General features: G+C 65.4%; 2 protein-coding genes across 3 annotated transcripts in view; one reads left to right on the top strand and one right to left on the bottom strand.

The window, feature by feature from the left end:
• Nucleotides 1-7,963, top strand: part of MVP (major vault protein) — an 11,386-nt gene extending 3,423 nt beyond the window's left edge. Inside the window, 12 exon segments of the mRNA XM_075064679.1 lie at nt 244-338; nt 1,357-1,593; nt 3,672-3,797; nt 4,177-4,251; nt 4,253-4,334; nt 4,610-4,850; nt 4,952-5,149; nt 5,304-5,448; nt 5,728-5,939; nt 6,016-6,238; nt 6,700-6,826; nt 7,749-7,963. Coding sequence (XP_074920780.1) covers nt 244-338; nt 1,357-1,593; nt 3,672-3,797; nt 4,177-4,251; nt 4,253-4,334; nt 4,610-4,850; nt 4,952-5,149; nt 5,304-5,448; nt 5,728-5,939; nt 6,016-6,238; nt 6,700-6,826; nt 7,749-7,912 — 1,925 coding nt within the window. The 3' untranslated portion in view covers nt 7,913-7,963.
• A 7,060-nt stretch (nt 7,964-15,023) lies between these two features.
• The window catches only part of LOC116827345 (ceramide synthase-like), a 28,271-nt gene continuing 24,685 nt past the window's right edge, over nt 15,024-18,609 (bottom strand). For both annotated transcript variants that reach the window (XM_075064732.1, XM_075064731.1), the window contains 2 exons: nt 15,422-15,736; nt 15,024-15,110 (listed from right to left, as the gene is read on the bottom strand). In XM_075064732.1, coding sequence (XP_074920833.1) covers nt 15,065-15,110; nt 15,422-15,736 — 361 coding nt within the window. In that variant the 3' untranslated portion in view covers nt 15,024-15,064. The remainder of the gene's footprint in view (nt 15,111-15,421; nt 15,737-18,609) is intronic.

The following is an 18,609-nucleotide window of genomic DNA, read 5'->3' as shown; positions in this document are numbered from 1 at the left end:
TAGAGCGAGAGCGTCGCCACACACACACGCCATCTGTACATCCCCATACATCCCCGCCGTGCGCTTTACCCCCGCCCCCAGCTCTACCGGTGCCCCTCACTCCCGACCCGCAGCCCCTGCTAGCCCAGCCCTGCCCCCCCAGCTCTGCTGGTGCCCCTCACTCCCAACCAGCAGCCTTCCCCACCCCCCCTGCCATTCTCTGGTGCCCCTCAGTCCCCACGTGTAGCCATGTGTCTCCCCCAGGTGAGGAGTGGCTGGTGAAGCGAGTGGGGGCATATCTCCCTGGTGTATTTGAGGAGGTGGTTGACATTGTGGATGCTTTTGTGCTGACAGAGAAGGTGAGTGGGGGGGTGGGCAGGTGGGCAAGGGGTGCTGGTGGCAGTTGGTGTGCGATCTGCACCCTGTGGGTGTGTGTGTGTGCGCGATCTGCACTGGGTGTGGGTGGGTGTTTGTGTGGGTGTGTGATTTGCACCCTGTGTGTGTGTGTGCGCGATTTGCACCCTGTGTGTGTGTGTGTGATCTGCACCCTGTGTGTTTGTGTGTGTGCGTGCGCGCGATCTGCACCGTGTGTGTGTGTGTGTGTGTATGCGGGTGGGTGGGTGTGAGTGCGATCTGCACCGTGTGGGGGGGTTGGGGGGCTGTGATCTGCACCAGCTGTGGGTGTGCGTGCAATCTGCACCAGGTGTGGGTCGGTGTGGGTGTGCGATCTGCACCGGGTGGGTGTGGGTGTGTGTGATCTGCAGTGTGTAGGTAAATTTGTGTGTTTGCGATCTGCACCAGGTGTGGGTGTGGATGAGTGTGCGATCTGCACCGTGTGGGTGTGATCTGCACTGGGTGTGTTTGTGATCTGCACCGTGTGGGGGTGGGAGTGTGATCTGCACCTGGTGTGTGTGTGTGTGGGTGGGTGAGTGTTTATGATCTGCACTGGGGTGCGGGGGTGCTGGGGTGGGCAGGACAGGGTGGGGCTGAGTATCCAACGCAAGAGAGGAGCTCCCTTGCTGTGAGGTGAGGGGGCAGGATCCTTGCCCCTAAGAAAAGTGGTGAGGGGAAAGGAGCTGGCTGGGAGTGGAGGGGATAGGAGAGTCCGAGGTTGGGAGGGACTGGGAGGGTGTGAAATGGATCTGGTCCTGGGAGGAGGAAAATGGGGGAAGCTGGATGTGAGCTGGGGGGAAGGAGTAGTGTGGGGTCGACCCCATGGACAAGGGGAAGATGTGAGGGACCGTGGGGAAGAGGGGGATCTGGGGCAGGGGAGAGTAGGTGGACATGGAAGCGGAGTCGGGGGTCCTTGGAGAAGGAGGGAATAGCCAGGACTCGGCTCCCCCCATGTCGATGGCCGTGTTCACCTCTCCCCTGTAGAGGGCGCTGCATCTCCGTGCCACCAAGACCTTCCGGGACCCGCAGGACACGGTGCGCCGGACGGGGGAGGAGTGGCTGGTGACGCTGGCACAGAGCGAGGCCTACATCCCCGATGTCTACGAGGAGGTGGTGGGCATTGTGGACATCACCACGCTGAGCAGCCGCCAGTACTGCGTGGTGTGCGACCCCGTGGGGCCCGACGGCAAGCCCCAGCTGGGCCAGGAGAAGGTGATCAAGGTATAGCGGCCATGTGTGTACCTGAGAATATGGTTCTGGTGTAAACTCGGGGCATGGTTACTGTAGGGAATACGGTAGCACTTGGAGTACTGTGTGTATGTGCAGGTGCTGCGTCTGGTAGCTCTTGGGGCACATTTATTCTACTAAATGTGGTAGTGTTGTGGGGCATGTGTATTCCAATCAGCACAGCAGCACTTTAGATTGAAGGGTCACTTATATTCTAGTAAATATAGTACAACTGTCTTATGAAGAATATTTATGCTAGCGTATATTATGTTGGCGGGGGCTCGTGTCAGTAACTACGGTAATGATGTGTATCTTGTTGGGCGCATTTACACCCTTATATATGGTAACTCTATCTTGTAGGGGCATGTTTAGGCTAGTATGAAAGGCTGGGGTCCCAGTGTGGCGCCCGCGGGCGCATGGCCACTGGAAGAGCAGCCGCTGAGAAGTGGCAACACCAAGAAGTGCAACCCCTGAAATCCTGCCAAAGTTCAGTGGCTGCTTGTCTGGTGGCCATGGCCGTCGGCTGGTCGTCCAGCGCCTGCCCTGCGGAAAAGGTTGGGGACCACTGATGCTGGAGAACCAAATATTCTTTGCAGAGTCCCGCGGCACCTTAGAGACTAACAGACGTCTTGGAGCGGGAGCTTTGGTGGGTGAATCCCCAGCGCGTCGGAGGCACGAAAGCTCCCACTCCAAGACGTCTGTTAGTCTCTAAGGTGCCACGGGACCCTGTGCCGCTTTTACAGATCCAGACTAACACAGCTGCCCCGCTGAGACCTGACAAATATTATTTGTACATGTTTATTCTAACATATACGGTAGTGTTGTTTATCTGACATAACTACAGTACCTCTATGTAAAGCTGTGGGGCACATTTATGCTAGTAATTATGGTAATAATGTGCCTCTATGGGATGTCATAGTTACCCTACTAATTACCTCTTTCTTGTAGCCTCCAGTATCCGAGTAAGTAGGGTAACCGAATGGGGCCCAGAATGGTTGCGTCTACCGTAATTATTAGAAGTAAAGGTGTCAAGGTTTCAGAGTAGCCACTGTGTTAGTCTGTATCCGCAAAAAGAGCAGGCGTCCTTGTGGCACCTGAGAGACTCACACGTGGATTTGGGCGCGAGTGGCCATGGGCTGCGGCCCGCTGCATCGGGTGCATGGAGTGGCACGTGCAGCCAGAAGATACACACACACACGGGGAACGTGAAACAGTGGCAGTTGCCCCACACGCACTGTGACCAAGGGGTCAGTCAGGGCCATCAGCAGGCAGAGAAGAGAATGGAAACGGCCTGTCTGCAGCAGTTGACAGGAAGTTATCAGGCAGGCGAGGGGGCACGGGGAGGTGGTTGTACTTGGCGTAAGGGCCCATTGCTCCCAGGCTGCGTCCAGTTCCCCAGGTGCTCGCTGCAGGTTTGTGGTTTCACTCTGGGAGGCTGCGGTGGCTCCGTTGGTTTGTGTCTGTTTATTCCTGGACGCAGAGACTCTCCGGTTTGCCAGTGTCTAAGGTGCCGCCAGGATGTTTAGTAGAAATACAGAGAGGGCTGGGGATAGACCAGCTACCGTATATACCAGATTATAGCTGCAGTTCTAGATGGAGGGGAAATGTCTGTTGCCAGGTCCTGGGAGCAGCTACAGCTGGGGCTGGGAGGCGGGGGCACCGTATTACCCAGGGTATAGGAGCAGATGGTTACTGTATTTCCACTTTAAAGGTGATTGTTGACAAGGCCATTGTGGAAGGGGGCTTACCGTATTTCCTAGACTATAGGCAAGGGATTACTGTATTTTCTGGGCTATATGTAGAATAATAGAAAAAGAAGCTCCTCATCTTGGAGTCAGGTTGGTCTAACTGTATTTTCAGACTATCTGGGCAGGTGTTGCCTTCTTTCTTCAGCAATAAGTGGGGAAAAGGAATAAAATAGTCACTGAGGCATGGTCTTGCCATGTTTTCTAGTTTATATGCACAGTAAATATTACCATATTACCTAGACTGTATGCCCAAACACTTGCCCCATATTTCTTGGGTACTGTGGATTCTCACGGAGCCCCCCACATCCCCATTCATTGCTCCAGGGGGAGAAGTCATTCTTCCTTCAGCCAGGGGAGTCTCTGAAGGAGGGGATCCAGGACATCTACATCCTCTCGGAGGATGAAGGGCTGCTGTTGCGGGCACTGAGCAAGCTGGAGGACTCGAATGAGGTGAGGAGAGCCCAGGACTGGGCTAGCAGAGGCTGCGGGTCAGGAGTGAGGGGACTGCCAGAACTTGGGGATGGCAGGGCTGGGCTAACGCAACTGCGGGTTGGGAATGAGGGGCACTGGCAGAGCTGGGGGGGGGCAGGGCTGGGCAAGCAGGGGCTGCGGGTCGGGAGTGAGGGGCACCGGCAGAGCTGTGGGGGGGGCGGGGCTGGGCTGGCAGGGGCTGCCGGGTTCAGGAGTGAGGGGCACCGCAGAGCCGGGGGGCAGGGCTGGCTGGCAGGGGTGCGTGTCGGCCGTGAGGTGGCACCGGCAGAGACTGAGGGGGAAGGGGACTGACTTGGTCGGGAGTGAGGGGCAACTGAGGATCCCTGGGACTCAACAGACCGGCTAGAGGCTTGCAGCGGAAGCCGGCGATCGCTGCTCATCCGGGGCCCCTGGATACGTGCCACCGGCAGACAGGTGGAGGTGTGGAGCGGCGCCGGGCCACCCCCCTGGACGAGAACGAGCAGGGATCTATGTGCAGGGACTCAAAGACAGGCAAAGGTGAGGGCCCATATCCCTGCCCCCACTGACCCCCAGTACCCCCAGATCCCTGCCCCCGGCCTCCCTGTGTCCCGTATCCCTGCCCCCCCACTTGCACCCAGTACCCAAATCCGCTGCCCCCCGGCCTGACCCCATGTCCCGTATCCCTGCCCCCCACTGACGCTCAAACACCCAATCCCTGCTCCCCAGCCTGCCCCCGTGTCCCATATCCCTGGCCCCCACTCCCCCCAGTACCCCATATCCCTGCCCCCACATTGACTCCCCCCATCCCCAGGTGCGGGCGGTGATCGGTCACACCTACATGCTGACGGAGGACGAGGAGCTCTGGGAGAAAGATCTGCCCCCCAAGGTGGAGGCCCTGCTGTCCTCGGGCTGGGACCCTGTGGCTGACCGCTCTGGGGCCCCCCCCGGGGGAGGCGAGGGGCCCCCCCGTGACAAGACACGGGTGGTGAGTTACCGGGTGCCCCACAACGCGGCTGTGCAGGTGTATGACTATCGGGAGCGGCAGGCCAGGTGAGCAGGGAGGCAGGGGGGGCTGGATGCAGCTCATGGCTCGGGGAGGTCCTAGGGCTCCCTCCCCTGGCATGTGGGGCTCATGTTCCCCTCCCGCGCAGGGTGGTGCTGGGCCCGGAGCTGGTTCTGCTGGGCCCGGACGAGCAGTTCACGGTGCTCAGCTTATCGGGGGGGCGGCCCAAGACCCCCCACAGCCGCCGCTCACTCTGCCTGCTGCTGGGCCCCGACTTCTGCACTGACATCGTCACCATCGAGACGGCCGACCACGCCCGGCTGCAGCTCCAGCTGGCCTACAACTGGTGAGGGGCTGGGGGGCAGCAGGGAGGTGTCACAGGCCCTGAGCCCAGCGCTGGCCCTTCAGTGTCCTCTGCCCAGGCGGGATGGGGGGTTGCAGGGAGGGGGACCGGGCAGGCCTGTTCCCCAACCCCTCAACTGCCCTTCCCCCCCCCCCAGGCACTTTGAGGTGCCATCGCCCCCCGACCCCCCGGCGCTCTCCCGGCTCTTCAGCGTCCCAGACTTCGTGGGAGATGCCTGCAAAGCGCTGGCCTCCCGCATCCGCGGGGCCGTGGCCTCCGTCAGCTTCGACGACTTCCACAAGGTATAGGGGGCCCCCATGCACCCCCTGCCAGCCCCCCTCCATGCCCCCAGTGCCCCCCACGCCTTCCCTAGCCCTCAGGCCTGCCTCCTCCCGGCACAGACCTGTTTGCCTGTGCCCCAAACTTCCTGGGATGCAACCTGCAACCTGGAACTGGGCCCCCATCCGCCACTTCCCCATGGGTCTGCGGTTCCCGGGATGGTCCCTGCCAGGCTGGCTGTGGGTGAATGTGGGGGTTCTGGGGTGCTTTGCCCAGCGCCCCACGATCCGCCCCGTCCCCAGAACTCGAATCGAATCATCTGCTCAGCCGTGTTCGGCTTCGACGCGGAGCTGCAGGTGCGCAGCTGCCTGCGCTTCCCCCAGAACGGGCTGGTGGTGAGCAGTGTGGACATCCAGAGTGTGGAGCCGGTGGACCAGCGCACGCGGGACGCGCTGCAGAGGAGTGTCCAGCTGGCCATCGAGATCACCACCAACTCCCAGGAGGCAGCTGCCAGGTACGGGCTCCCCAGGGGCTGGCTCCTCCCCCAGACCTGCCCCCCAGCCCCCCTCACCCCAGCCCGTCTCCCCCAGGCACGAGGCTGAGCGGCTGGAACAGGAGGCCCGGGGGCGGCTGGAGCGGCAGAAAATCCTGGACCAGGCGGAGGCCGAGCGGGCCCGGAAGGAGCTGCTGGAGCTGGAGGCACTGAGGTTGGGGGAACCGGGGGAGGGGATGTGGGGGTCGGGGGGAGGAAGTCAGGAGGAGCTGTGGATGGGGTGGCAGGGGAAGACCGGGGGCAGGATGGCTGTCGCGGGGGTAGTGCAGGAAGGATGGGGGGTCCATGGCTAGGGCTAGGGCAGGGTGTTGAGGGAGGTCAGTGGCTGGGGATGGGGAGGTGGTGGCCTGGGGTGGATCAGGGAGTCCGGAGACAGGATTAGGGATTGGGAGGGTCAGGGGCCAGAATCGGTGGAGAAGTGCACGGGAGACTTCGGTGGCCCAGGGCGGGCCGGGGCAGGATCAGGGGGGAAGTCTGTGGGACAGAGGGAAGGATGGGGTGAGTCCAGGGAGAGTGGGGCATCGGGAATGCCGGGGGTGGAGTGGGGGTCGGGATGCCATGGGGGCGGAGGAGCGGTAAGCGGGGACGTGGGGAAAAAAAATTGGGCATCAGGGGGGCGGGATTGGGACAGTGAGAGGCGGGAATCGGGGCATAAAGGGGTGGATGGGGATCAGTGGCTGGCGCTCCAGGGTCTGTGACCCGAGTTTGGCCCCAACCCCAGCGCGCAGTGGAGAGCGCTGGCGCGGCGCGGGCCGAGGCAGGTCCAAGGCGGAGCGGCCGGATCGCGGCGAGGCGGCGCGTGAAACAGGCAAAGCTCGAAGGGAGGCACCACCGCATTAGAGAAACGGGTGAGTAGACGGGGGTGGGGGGGGGCCCAAGGGGATGGGGAGGATCGGGTGGGCAGGGGGCGTGAGCCCACAGCGGTGGCAGGGAGAGTTCAGGGGATGTCGTGGCCAGGGAGTGGGGGGGCTCTGGGGAAGGTAGGGCATGGCCCTACAGGGGGTGGGTGGGGTCTCTGAGGAGGGCAGATGAGTCCAGGGCGATGCGGGGCGGGTGAGGGCAGAGACCCACAGAGGTGGAGCAGAAGGAGTCATGGGGGCATGGCCGGCAGGAGGTGGGGGGCGATCTGGGGAGGGGCAGGGCCCAGGGTGGGTGGAAAGAGTCGGGGCGCATGGCCCGGAGGAAAAGAGGCCCCTGGGAACGGGAGCAGTGGGAGCTGCCCCCCCTAACCTCACGTCGAGGAAAATAACAGCAGGTCTCAGCTCAAAACAGCGCCCTAATCTAGGAAACAGAGTGCGCCCTGGACCAGAGGAGCGTAACTCAGCTGTGAGCAGTCCATCTTGTCCATCAAGATCGAGTCACGACAGCCAACAACGATCAGACGCGCGCATACCCGCACCTAGGCCAAGTCTCTGAGCTGAAGCGCCCGCGGCCAGGAGTCGGAGCTGGCGCGCGTGGGCCAGGCACCGGGAGCAGGAGCGCGCTTCCGCCCCGGGCGAGGGCGAGCAGGAGCGGCGCTGCCCAGCTGTTGGCCGAGGCGAGGTGCATGAAGTTCCAGCGGGTGACTGGAAGACCATCGGGCCGAACCGCTGCGGGACATCGGCTGCGCCGGCCGGAGTCAGTGGGCAGGGCGGGTAGACGCATGTGGGGGGCAGGCGAGGCGCGGCTGCTGGAGGGAGGAGTGCGTGGGGCTGGAGAGGTCTGGGGGTGGGGCCAAGGAGGGGTGGAGCTTACATGGATGGGGGTGGGGCTGGGGTGGATCCCACTTAGTCACTCACTCACCACCCTCCTGCTCCCCCCAGGTGAAGCTCCTGAAGGGCCTGGGCCTCCAGTCGGCCCTCATCACCGACGGCTCCTCCCCCATCAACCTCTTCTCCACGGCGGGGGGGCTGCTGGGCATCCTGCCCAGGCCCCCCGCGGGGCCCCATGCCTGAGGGCCCTGCCCCCCATTGGGCCTTACACTCTGCAATAAAGATGGCAGCCGACATGGTGCGGTGTGGCTCATGGGGCGGGCTCGGACCTTCGTGGGCACTGTGATGTCATATTCCCCCCGAACGGCTCCCGGGGCTAGCCCCCTGGCAGCAGCCCCTCCTGCTGGGCCCCCCAGAACGGCTCCCTGGACCAGCCCCCCTGCACCAGCCCCCATCATCCTGTGGCACAGCCCCCTTAGTGAGCATCAACGAAGCTGGAAGTTAATCCGTCCTGCAGGGGAGCAGTAGAGTCCTGGCCTTGATGTACCAGAGTGTCTCCCCGCTCCGCAGCGCCGCACAAGGGAGGGAGGGCAGGCGTACGGCCGCCCTGGTTCAATTATCCGACAACGACAGAGCCAAGATCCTGGCGACCTCCCGCTCGGGCAGCCCGTGTTCTTCGCCGCCAGTGAGGGGATGGGGGGCAGGGAGCCCAGCCAGACATAGCACCCCCCAGTCCTGCCCCTGCCCCCCGCTCCCGACCCACAGCCCCTGCCCCCCCCAGCTCTGCCGGTGACCCCTGCTCCCGACCCACAGCCCCTCCCCTCCCAGCTCCGCCGGTGACCCCCGCTCCCGACCCACAGCCCCTGCCCCCCCGGCTCTGCTGGTGACCCCTGCTCCTGACTCACAGCCCCTCCCCTCCCAGCTCCGCTGGTGACCCCCGCTCCCGACCCACAGCCCCTGCCCCCCCAGCTCTGCCGGTGACCCCCGCTCTGCCGGTGACCCCGACTCCCAACCTGCACCGTCCTACCCCTCCCCCTCAGCCCTGCTGGTGCCACTTGCTCCCGACTCACATCCCCTGCGCCCCCCAGCTCTGCCCCAGCAGTGGTTCGGGAGGGGCCATGGGGGTCACATTCGGCCCCATGGCAGAGGCTTGGGGGGAGGGTTTGCTCCCTCTCTATCCCCCACATTGGCCTTTTTGCTCCCCGCCAGGTCCTCTCCCCCGACTCCTGCACCACACCCTGCTTCGATCCATCCTGCTGCCTCTGCTCTTCTTCCTCTACCAGATCTTCAGCACCATGTAGGGGGCTCCCCCCGGACACCTGGGTCCCCTTCCTGGGCCTCCCCCCCACTCCCACAGAGCATTGCAGCGACCCCCCCCCTTGTTCTCTCTTAGGGGCTGCAGGACACAGAGCTGCAGGACATCACGGTTCAGCTGTGCCCCCCAATAAGCTGCATTGTCCTAGCATCCCAATGCCTGGCACCACGGGAGGGGGCAGTTAACAGTCACCTGCGGGTGCTGGCTGGGGGGGCAATAATCACCTGGAGGCGGCGGCTGGGGGAGGGTTGGGGGGCAATAATCACCAGAGGTGCGGGCTGGGGCTGTTGGGGGTCAGTTTGGAGCAAAATCATCAGAGGCGCTGGCTTGGGGGGCGTTTGGGAGCATAATAAGCCGCCGCAGAGCACTGGCCTGGGGGGCGTTGGGGGCAAAACCACCGAAGAGAAAAGGGAAGGGCTGATGGGGGGTGCCTTGGGGGCAATAATCAAACCACAGACACTGGCTAGGGGGTGTTGTTGGGGGCAATAATTGGCCCAGAGGCGTGGCTTGGGGGGTGGTATTGGGGGCGAATAATTTGCCACAGAGTCGCTGGCTGGGGCGGTGGTTTAGAGAGCACTAATCACCCAGAGGCACTGGACTTGGGGGCGGTTTCGGGGCAATTTATACACACAGGACACTGGCTGGGTGTGGAGTGAGTTTGGGGGCATAGAATCACCCAGATGGCGCGGATGGGGTGAGTATGGGGGTGGGTTGGGGCAATAATCACCCAGAGGCGCTGGTTGGGGGTCAGTTTGGACGCAAATAATCACTCAGAGTGGCTGGCGGGGGGCGGTTTGGGGGCAATATATCACCCAGAGGCGCTGGATGGGGGGTGGCTTTGGGGCAATAGATCACCCACAGAATACTGCTGGGGGTGGGTTTGGGCAAATAATCACCCAGACGGTGCTGGATGGCAGGGGGTGGTTTGGGGGGCAATAATCACCACGAGGCGCTGTGCTGGGGGTGGTCTTGGGCAGCATAATCGCCCAGAGGTGATGGCTGGGGGGTTGGTTTGGGTGGCAATTTAATCACGCAGAAGGCGCTGGCTGGGGGGGGCTGTTTGGACTGGTGAAATATCATCCAGAGGAACGTGGCTGAGGGGTAGTTTGGAGCAAATAATCACCCAGAGGCGCTGGCGGTGAGGAGTGGTTTTGGGGGCAATAATTCGCCCATGAGGCGCTGGTGGGGCAGTTGTGGGAAGCATAATCACCCAGAGGCACTGGCCTGTTGGGCGGTTTGAAGGCAATAACACCCACAAGACACTGGCTGGGAGGGGGCGGTTTTGGGGGCAATAATCACCCAGAGGCGCTGGCTGCGGGGCGCGTTTGGGGGAATATCACCCAGAGCGCTGAGATGGGGTGGGTGGCTTGCGAGGCATAATCACCCACAGACACTGGCTTGGGTGAGTGGTCTAGGGGGTGGTGGTTTGGGGAGGCAAATATGCTCCAGAGGCTGCCCAGAGGCGCTGGCTGGGGGGTGGTTTGGGGGCAATAATCGCCCAGAGGCGCTGGCTGGGGGGTGGTTTGGGGGCAATAATCGCCCAGAGGCGCTGGCTGGGGGGTGGTTTGGGGGCAATAATCGCCCAGAGGCGCTGGCTGGGGGGTGGTTTGGGGGCAATAATCGCCCAGAGGCGCTGGCTGGGGGGTGGTTTGGGGGCAATAATCGCCCAGAGGCGCTGGCTGGGGGGTGGTTTGGGGGCAATAATCGCCCAGAGGCGCTGGCTGGGGGGCGGTTTGGGGGCAATAATCACCCAGAGGTGGCCACGCTGGCATTAGATGAAGTCTCCTTTAATCCTTTGCAGCCCCCAGGTTATAACCCCCCCATTTACATCCTGCCCCAGTGAGAGCTTGGGGGGGGGTGTCAGTTCTCCACCCGCTGCCTGGTTATTGCTACAGTGAGGGGCAGTGGGGGGGGGTCCCCAAGTCCACCCAAACCCTGTCTGCTGGTGGAGTCTGGCTGCCCCCGCAGCCCCTGGGCGGCCCCTGAGATTTCCAGGGGTCCCCCATTCTCCAGGCCAAGCCCCCACCTCGCAGCACAGCCAGCCCCCCAAGTTGCACCTCATCCTCCGTGACTGGGGGGTGTCTGAGCCAAGCACTGCCCAGAGGGATCACCCTGTGTGGTACTGGGGGCCCCACTCCCTCCTGGGGGGCCCCCAATAAATAAATAAATAAAAAGGTTGAAGCTGTGGCTGTGGGCGCTGACAGTGGTGTCAGGTCACCCCTGTGCCCACCATGGGGGATGGGCTCAGGCCAGTGCTCTGGCACTCTGCCCCTCATGCAGTGCCCACCTCTCCCAGCTGTGCCTGTTGCACCAGGCAGGCGGGGGGGGGTCTCAGGCCAGTGAGCGCCCCCCCCCAGCCACCCTTGATGGAGAGCAGGGAGGCTGGGAGGTTTCCGTCCATTGCCTGCCCCTGGGGCAGTGCCCATGGCACCGGGCGGGGGAGTGTCTCAGTCCAGTGCCTGCCCCCGGGGCAGTGCCCATGGCACCGGGCGGGGGGGTGTCTCAGTCCAGTGCCTGCCCCCGGGGCAGTGCCCATGCCACTGGGGGGGGTGTCTCAGTTCAGTGCCTGCCCCCGGGGCAGTGCCCATGCTACCGGGGGGGGGGTGTCTCAGTCCAGTGCCTGCCCCCGGGGCAGTGCCCATGCCACCGGGGGGGGGTGTGTCGCAGTCCAGTGCCTGCCCCCAGGGCAATGCCCATGGCACGGGGGGGGGTGTCTCAATCCAGTGCCTGCCCCAAGTGCTATGCCTGTTGCACAGGGTGGGGGCTCAGTCCAGATTCCGCCCTCCCAGGGCCATGCCTGTTGGCAGGGCGGGGGCTCAGTCCGGTGCCTGCCCCAGGGCAGTGCCCATGGCACGGGGGGGTCTCAGTCCAGCAACCGCCCCCTGGGAGCCATGGGAGGTCTCAATCCAGTGCCTGCCCTGGGACAGTGTCCATGGCATGGGGGGCAGTCTCAGTCCAGTGCCTGCTCCGGGACAGTGCCCATGGCATGGAGGGGGGTCTCAGTCCAGTGCCTGCCCCAGGGCAGTGCCCATGGCATGGGGGGGGGTCTCAGTCCAGTGCCTGCCCCAGGGCAGTGCCCATGGCATGGGGGGGGTCTCAGTCCAGTGCCTGCCCCGGCGGAGTGTCCATGGCATGGGGGGGGGGAGTCTCAATCCAGGGCCTGCCCCCGGCACAGTGCCGATGGCACAGAGGGGGGTCTCAGTCCTGTGCCTGCCCCCGGGGCAGTGCCCATGGCACGGAGGGGGGTCTCAGTCCAATGCCTGCCCCCGGGGAAGTGCCCATGGCATGGGGGGGTCTCAGTCCAGTGCCTGCCCCCAGGGCAGTGCTCATGGCATGGGGGGGTCTCAATCCAGTCCTTGTCCCAGGGCAGTGCCCATGACACGGGGGCGGGTCTCAGTCCAGTGCCTGCTCCAGGGGCAGTGCCCATGGCATGGGGGGGTCTCAGTCCAGTGCCTGCCCCGGGGCAGTGCCCATGGCATGGGGCGTCTCAGTCCAGTGCCTGCCCTGGGCAGTGCCCAGGCATGGGGGGGTCTCAGTCCAGCACCCGCCCCTGGGAGCCATGGGAGGTCTCAGTCCAGTGCCTGCCCCCGGGCAGTACTCATGGCATTGGAGGGTCTCAGTCCAGTGCCTGTCCCAGGACAGTGTCCATGGCAAGGGGGGGGTCTCAGTCCAGTGCTGCCCCGGGCAGTGCCCATGACACAGGGGTGGGTCTCAGTCCAGTGCCTGCTCCAGGAGCAGTGCCCATGGCATGGGGGGGTCTCAGCCAGTGCCTGCTCAGGGCAGTGCCCATGGCATGGGGGGGTCTCAGTCCAGTGCGCTGTCCCGGGACAGTGTCCATGGCAAGGGGGGTCTCAGTCAGTGCCTGCCCCCGGGGCAGTGCCCATGACACGGGGGCGGGTCTCAGTCCAGTGCCTGCTCCAGGGGCGGCCATGGCATGGTGGGTCTCAGTCCGTGCCTGCTCCAGGGGCAGTGCCATTGGCATGGGGCGTCTCAGTCCAGTCCTTTGTCCGGGCCGTGACCATTGGCCGCGGGGGTCTCAGTCTAGTGCCGCCCAGGCATGTGCTCATGGCATGGGGTCTCAATCCAGTGCCTGCTCCAGGGGCAGTGCCCATGCATGGGGGGGTTCTCATCAGTCCTTGTCCCAGCGGCAGTGCCATGACACGGGGCGGGTCTCAGTCAAGTGGCCTCGTCCAGGGGAGTGCCCATGGCATGGGGGGCGTTCAGTCCAGTGCCTAGCTCGGGGGCAGTATGCCCTGGCATGGTGGGGGTTCTCAGTCAGTCGCTCCACGGGCAGTGCCCATGGCATGGGGGTCTCAATCTCAGTTGCCTGCCCCCAGGGGCAGTGCCCATGGCACGGAGGGGGTCTCAGTTCCTGTGCTTGCTCCAGGGCAGTGTTCATGATGGGGGTTCTCAATCCAGGTCCTTCTCCGGCGGGCAGTGCCCATATGGGCGCTAGGGGCTCGGGTCCATGGCAGGGCGGTCCAGTCCCAGTGCTCTCCAGTGGCAGGTGCCCATGGCATGGGGGGTCTTCAGTCAGTGCCTGCTCCAGGGGCGTGCCCATGGCATGGGAGGGGTCTCAGTCACAGTGCTGCCTCCGGGGCCGTTCCTGGCATGGAGGGGCTCAGTCATTGCTGTGCCATGCGGGGTCCAGTGACCCCGGGAGCACATTGGGAGGCTCAGGTCCATGCCTGCCCCGCGGCAGTACTCATTGGCATAGGAGGGTCTCAGTCCAGTGCCTGTCCCGGGACAGTGTCCATGGCAAGGGGGGTCTCAGTACCAGTGCTGCCCCGGGGCAGTGCCCATTGGAACACGGGGTGCGGGTCTCAGTACCAGTCCTGCTCCGGGGCAGTGCCCCATGGTCCATGGGGGGGTCTCCAGTCAGTGCCTGCTCCAGGGCAGTGGCCATGGCATTGGGGGCGGTCTCAGTCCAAGGTCTTGTCCCGGGGCGTAGTGACCATGGCACGGGGAGGCCAGTTCCTGTGCCTGCCCCCAGGCAGTGCTCATGGCATGGGGGGGTCTCAATCCAGTGCCTGCTCCAGGGGCAGTGCCCATGGCATGGGGGGCTTCAATCCAGTCCTTTGTCCAGGGCAGTGCCCATGACACATGGGCGGGTCTCAGTCCAGTGCCTGCTCCAGGGCAGTGCCCATGGCATGGGGTCTCAGTCCAGTGCCTGCTCCAGGCAGTGCCCATGCATGGGGGGGGGTCTCAGTCATCCAGTGCCTGCTCCAGGCAGTGCCATTGCATGGGGGGTCTAGTCCAGTGCCGCTGCGCAGGGCAGGGCTCAGTTCCAGCGCCGCCCCCGGGCCGTGCCCGTTGCGCAGGGCCGCGGCGGATGCGGCGTCCTTGGGCCGGGCTCCGGCGGAGAGGCGGGCGGCCCGCGGCAGATGAGGCCGAACCGTAGAGCTGGGCGCCAGGAGCAGGCAGCGCCCAGGTTGCAGCGGGCGCAGGGCGAGGGCACGCGGTGCAGGGCAGCCCGGCGTGGCGCCCGTAGGCCCAGTACATGTAGGAAGAGCAGGATGCGGCAGCAAAAGAGGTCACCAGCATGAGGAGCCCGTTCACCTTGTGCAGCAGGTGTGCTGCCGCTTGTACTGCGGGAGACAGAGCGGTGAGGGACCCAGGCGTCCGGGCACCATGCCCCCCCCTCCCTGGCTGGGAATGTGAACCCAGGATCTGGGCACCCCCCCACGCCCGCTCCGGAACAGGACCCAGGCCTCCGGGCACCCCCGCCCCTCCCAGCCAGGAACAGAACCCAGGCTCGGGCACTACCCACCCCCTTCCCACTCAAATAGACCCAGGCGTCCGGGCATCCCCACCCCCGCTCAGGAACAGAACCCAGGCGTCCGGGCTCCCCTGACCCTAGCAGGGAACGGAACGCAGGCCGTCAAGCACCCCCGGCCCCGGCGGAACGGAACCAGGCGTCCGGGCACCTCGTCCCCCTGGCCAGGAATGGAACCCAGGCGTCCGGGCACCTCCGCCCCGGCCGGGAAACAGAAGCCAGGCGTCCAGCCTCCCGCGCCCCGCGGGTACTCACCAGATGAGCACCTTGCCCAGGGCAGACGAAGGGGGTGTCCAGCTCGGCCTCAGCATGCAGCCCAGGAAGAAATCGCCCTTCCCCTGGCGCCACAGCTGGGAGAAAGGGGGGGTGAGGGCAGCCTGGTGCACTAGCCGCCCCCACCCCCACTTCCATCTGCGGCTCGGTCCACCCCTTCCCTCCACACAGCCCCCCATGGGGATCTCGGGGGTCCCCACTCACCATTGGAGACGGGAAGCACCCAGCACCATGCAGAGGTGGTGCACCCCTGCGGGGATCGAGGGCCCTGCGGGAATCGGGGGCCCCTCTCACCACGGGAGCGGGAAGCACACCAGCACCATGCAGAGGTGGTGCAGCCCCCTGCGGGGATCGAGGGGCCCTGCGGGAATCGGGGGGCCCCTCTCACCACGGAGACGGGGAAGCACACCAGCACCATGCAGAGGTGGTGCAGCCCCCTGCGGGGATCGAGGGGCCCTGCGGGGATCGGGGGGCCCCACTCACCACGGAGACGGGGAAGCACACCAGCACCATGCAGAGGTGGTGCAGCACCATGAGGAACTCCTTGTGCAGGAAGGCGCAGGTGACGGTGCGCAGCGAGCGGGGCCCTGCGCCCTCGTGCCCCTTCACCCGGTACTTGTGCCAGTGGCACAGGAACATGGCGTAGATGTCGTAGATGAAGTAGGGCACCGCGAACTGCGTGTAGGCGCTCGTCAGCCAATGCCTGGGAGCAGACAGGGGGTTAGAGCTGCCACCCAGGGCAGGGGATGCTGCTGAAGCGCCAGGGGAGAGGGTTGGCACACAGGGCAGAGGGAGATATGGGGGGCTGATGGGGGCACCAGGGGAGAAGGGTGGCACACAGGGCAGAGGGAGATATGGGGGGCTGCTGGGGGCGCCAGAGGAGAGGGGTGGCGCACAGGGCAGGGGGAGATATGGGGGGCTGCTGGGGCCGCCAGGGCAGAGGGGTGGCACGCAGGGCAGGGGGGGATATGGGGCCCTGCATGCAGTGCCAGGGAAGAAGCTGTGGGGGGGCTGGGCTGGGGGGCTCAGGCTGGCGAGCGTGGGGCAGTGGGGGAGGGGTGTGTGGTGGCAGCGTGGCCTAGTGGGGGGAGACTGGGAGGATCGATGGAGTATTGATGGACAACAGCTGCTGCAAGGTCAGAGGGGACGCAGCCTGCCCCTCTGGCGCCTCCCCCCCGGACCCCGAGCATGGTGCCTCCCCCACCGGAACCCGGTTCCACCCCCCCCGGACCCCGAGCCCGGTGCCTCTCCCCCTGGAACATGAGCCTGGCGCCTCCCCCTGCAACCATGACCCACAGTGAGGACACCCCCCAGCTCTGCTGGTGCTCCTCAGTCCCGACCCGCAGCCCCTGAACCCTTTCTCCCACTGCCGCATCCTGGGCTGCAGCTCTGGGCACGGGACCTAATCGGCTCCCACTGGGCAGAGGCCTCTCCTCTGTCAGCACAATTTGGCAGCAGGACTGCGGGGGGGGGCAGGTGGAGGGGCTGGGCGTGGAAGGTGGGACAGAGCCCAGGGCTGGGGGGGCATGTCCAGAGTGAAGGGCACCGGCAGGGCTGGGGGGCCCAGGGCTGGGGGGGCAGGGGCTGTGGGTCAGGCGTGAGAGGCACCAGGAGAGCTGTGGGGGGCAGGGCTGGGGAGGCAGGGGCTGTGGGTCGGGAGTGAAGGGCACCAGCAGGGCTGGGGGGGCAGGGGCTGCGGGTCGGGAGTGAGGGGCACCGGCAGAGCTCGAGGGGGGCAGGGCTGGGCTAGCAGAGGCTGCGGGGCGGGAGTGAGGGGCACCGGCAGAGCTGGGTGAGGGCAGGGCGGGCTAGCCAGGGAGCTGCGAGTCGGAGGTGAGGGGCACCGGCAGAGCTGGGGGGGGGCAGGCTGGGCTAGCAGGGCTGCGGCGGAGTAAGGCACCGGCAGGGCTGGGGGTTCCGCGGCAAGGGCGCGGACTGATGCGGTCGGGAGTGACGGGCACCGACAGGGCTGCGGGGAGGGCTGGGCTAGTAGGTGGGGGTCGGGAGTGTAGGCACCGCAGGGCTCGGGGGGGCACGGCTGGGCTAGCAGAGGCTGCGGGGCGGGAGTGAGGGCACACGGCAGAGCTCGGGGGGCAGGGCTGGGCTAGCAGAAGCTGCGGGCGGAGTGAGGGGCACCGGCAGAGCTGGGGGGGCAGGGCTGGGCTAGCAGGGCTGCGAGTCGGGTGAGGGCCCGGCACAGCTGGGGGGCAGGGCTGTGGGCTGGCGCAGAGCAGGCTGCAAGGCGGGAAGTGAGGGCACCGGTAGAGTTGGGGGGCTCAGGTGCTGGGGCTGCGGCATGGGCTAGCAGGGGCGCGGGCGGGAGTGAGGGGCAACCGGCAGGGCTGGGGGGGCAGGGGCTGTGGTCGGGATGACGGCACCGACAGGGCTGCGGGGGCAGGGCTGGCTAGTAGGGCTGCGAGTCGGGAGCGGGCGGCACCGCAGAGCTGGCGGGGCACGGGCTGGGCTAGCAGAGGCTCGGGCGGGAGTGGGGGCACCGGCAGGCTGGGGGGGGCACGCTGGGCTAGCAGAGGCGCGGGCAGGAGTAGGGGCACCGCCGCAGAGCTCGGGGGGGGGCAGGGCTGGGCTAGCAGAAGCTGCGGGCAGGAGTGAGGGCACCGCAGAGCTGGGGGGGCAGGGCTGGGCTAGCAGGGGCTGCGAGTCGGAGTGAGGGGCACCGCACAGCTGGGGGCAGGGCCTGGGCTGGCAAGGGCTGCAAGGCGGAGTGAGGCACCGCAGAGCTGTGGGCGGGGCAGGGCTGGGCTAGCAGGGGTTCGGGCGGGAGTAGGGCACCGGCAGGGCTGGGGGAGGCGTGAGCTGGTGGTCGAGCTGGACGAGGCGCGCTACGAGGGGGCGACTCGGGGCAGGGGCTGTGGGTCGGGAGGCGGGCACCGCAGGGCGGGGGCAGGCTGGGCTAGTAGGGGCTGCGAGTCGGGAGCGAGGGGCACGGCAGAGCTGGCGGGGGCAGTGCTACTAGCAGGACCATCTAGTCCCCGGCCCAATGATGCAGAGGGGGAAGGGTGCTGTTAAGATTCCCATGATTCTTTCCTCTCACCTTCCCTCCCAGAGCCAGGAAACTCAGGAGTCCTGGCACCCAGCCCACGCCCCTCCCCGGGCCAGGAGAACCAGGAGTCTTGGCTCCCAGCCCCGACCCCTCCCGGCCAGGAGAGACCGGAGTCTGGTCTCCAGCCCCGACCGCCTCCCCGGGCCAGGAGAAAACACGGTTACTCATTCATAACTGTTGTTCTTCGAGATGTGTTCTCGTATCCATTCCAACCCACCCTCCTTCCCCCTGTCGAGTAGCCGGCAAGAAGGAACTGGAGGATGCCGAGTCGGCTGGGCTATATATTGGTGCCATAATGGTGCCACTCCAGGGCGCCCCAGCGACCCGCCGAGTGTTGCTAGGGTAAAGTTCTCCGGGGGGGGGGGGGGTGGCGGGGTGGGGTGGGATAGAGAGGGGGGGGGGGGAGGGGTGACGAACGTGCCCGCAGCCGCGCACACACCTAACTGGAATGGATATGAGCACACCATTCGAGAAGAACAACAGTTACAAAGCTGAGTAACTCTTGCTTTCTTCTT

Source organism: Chelonoidis abingdonii, chromosome 4, assembly GCF_003597395.2.
Source record: "Chelonoidis abingdonii isolate Lonesome George chromosome 4, CheloAbing_2.0, whole genome shotgun sequence".
Classification (NCBI taxonomy): domain Eukaryota; kingdom Metazoa; phylum Chordata; order Testudines; family Testudinidae; genus Chelonoidis; species Chelonoidis abingdonii.
Note: the sequence above shows the minus strand (reverse complement) of the source record. Positions and strands in the feature narration are given on the sequence as shown.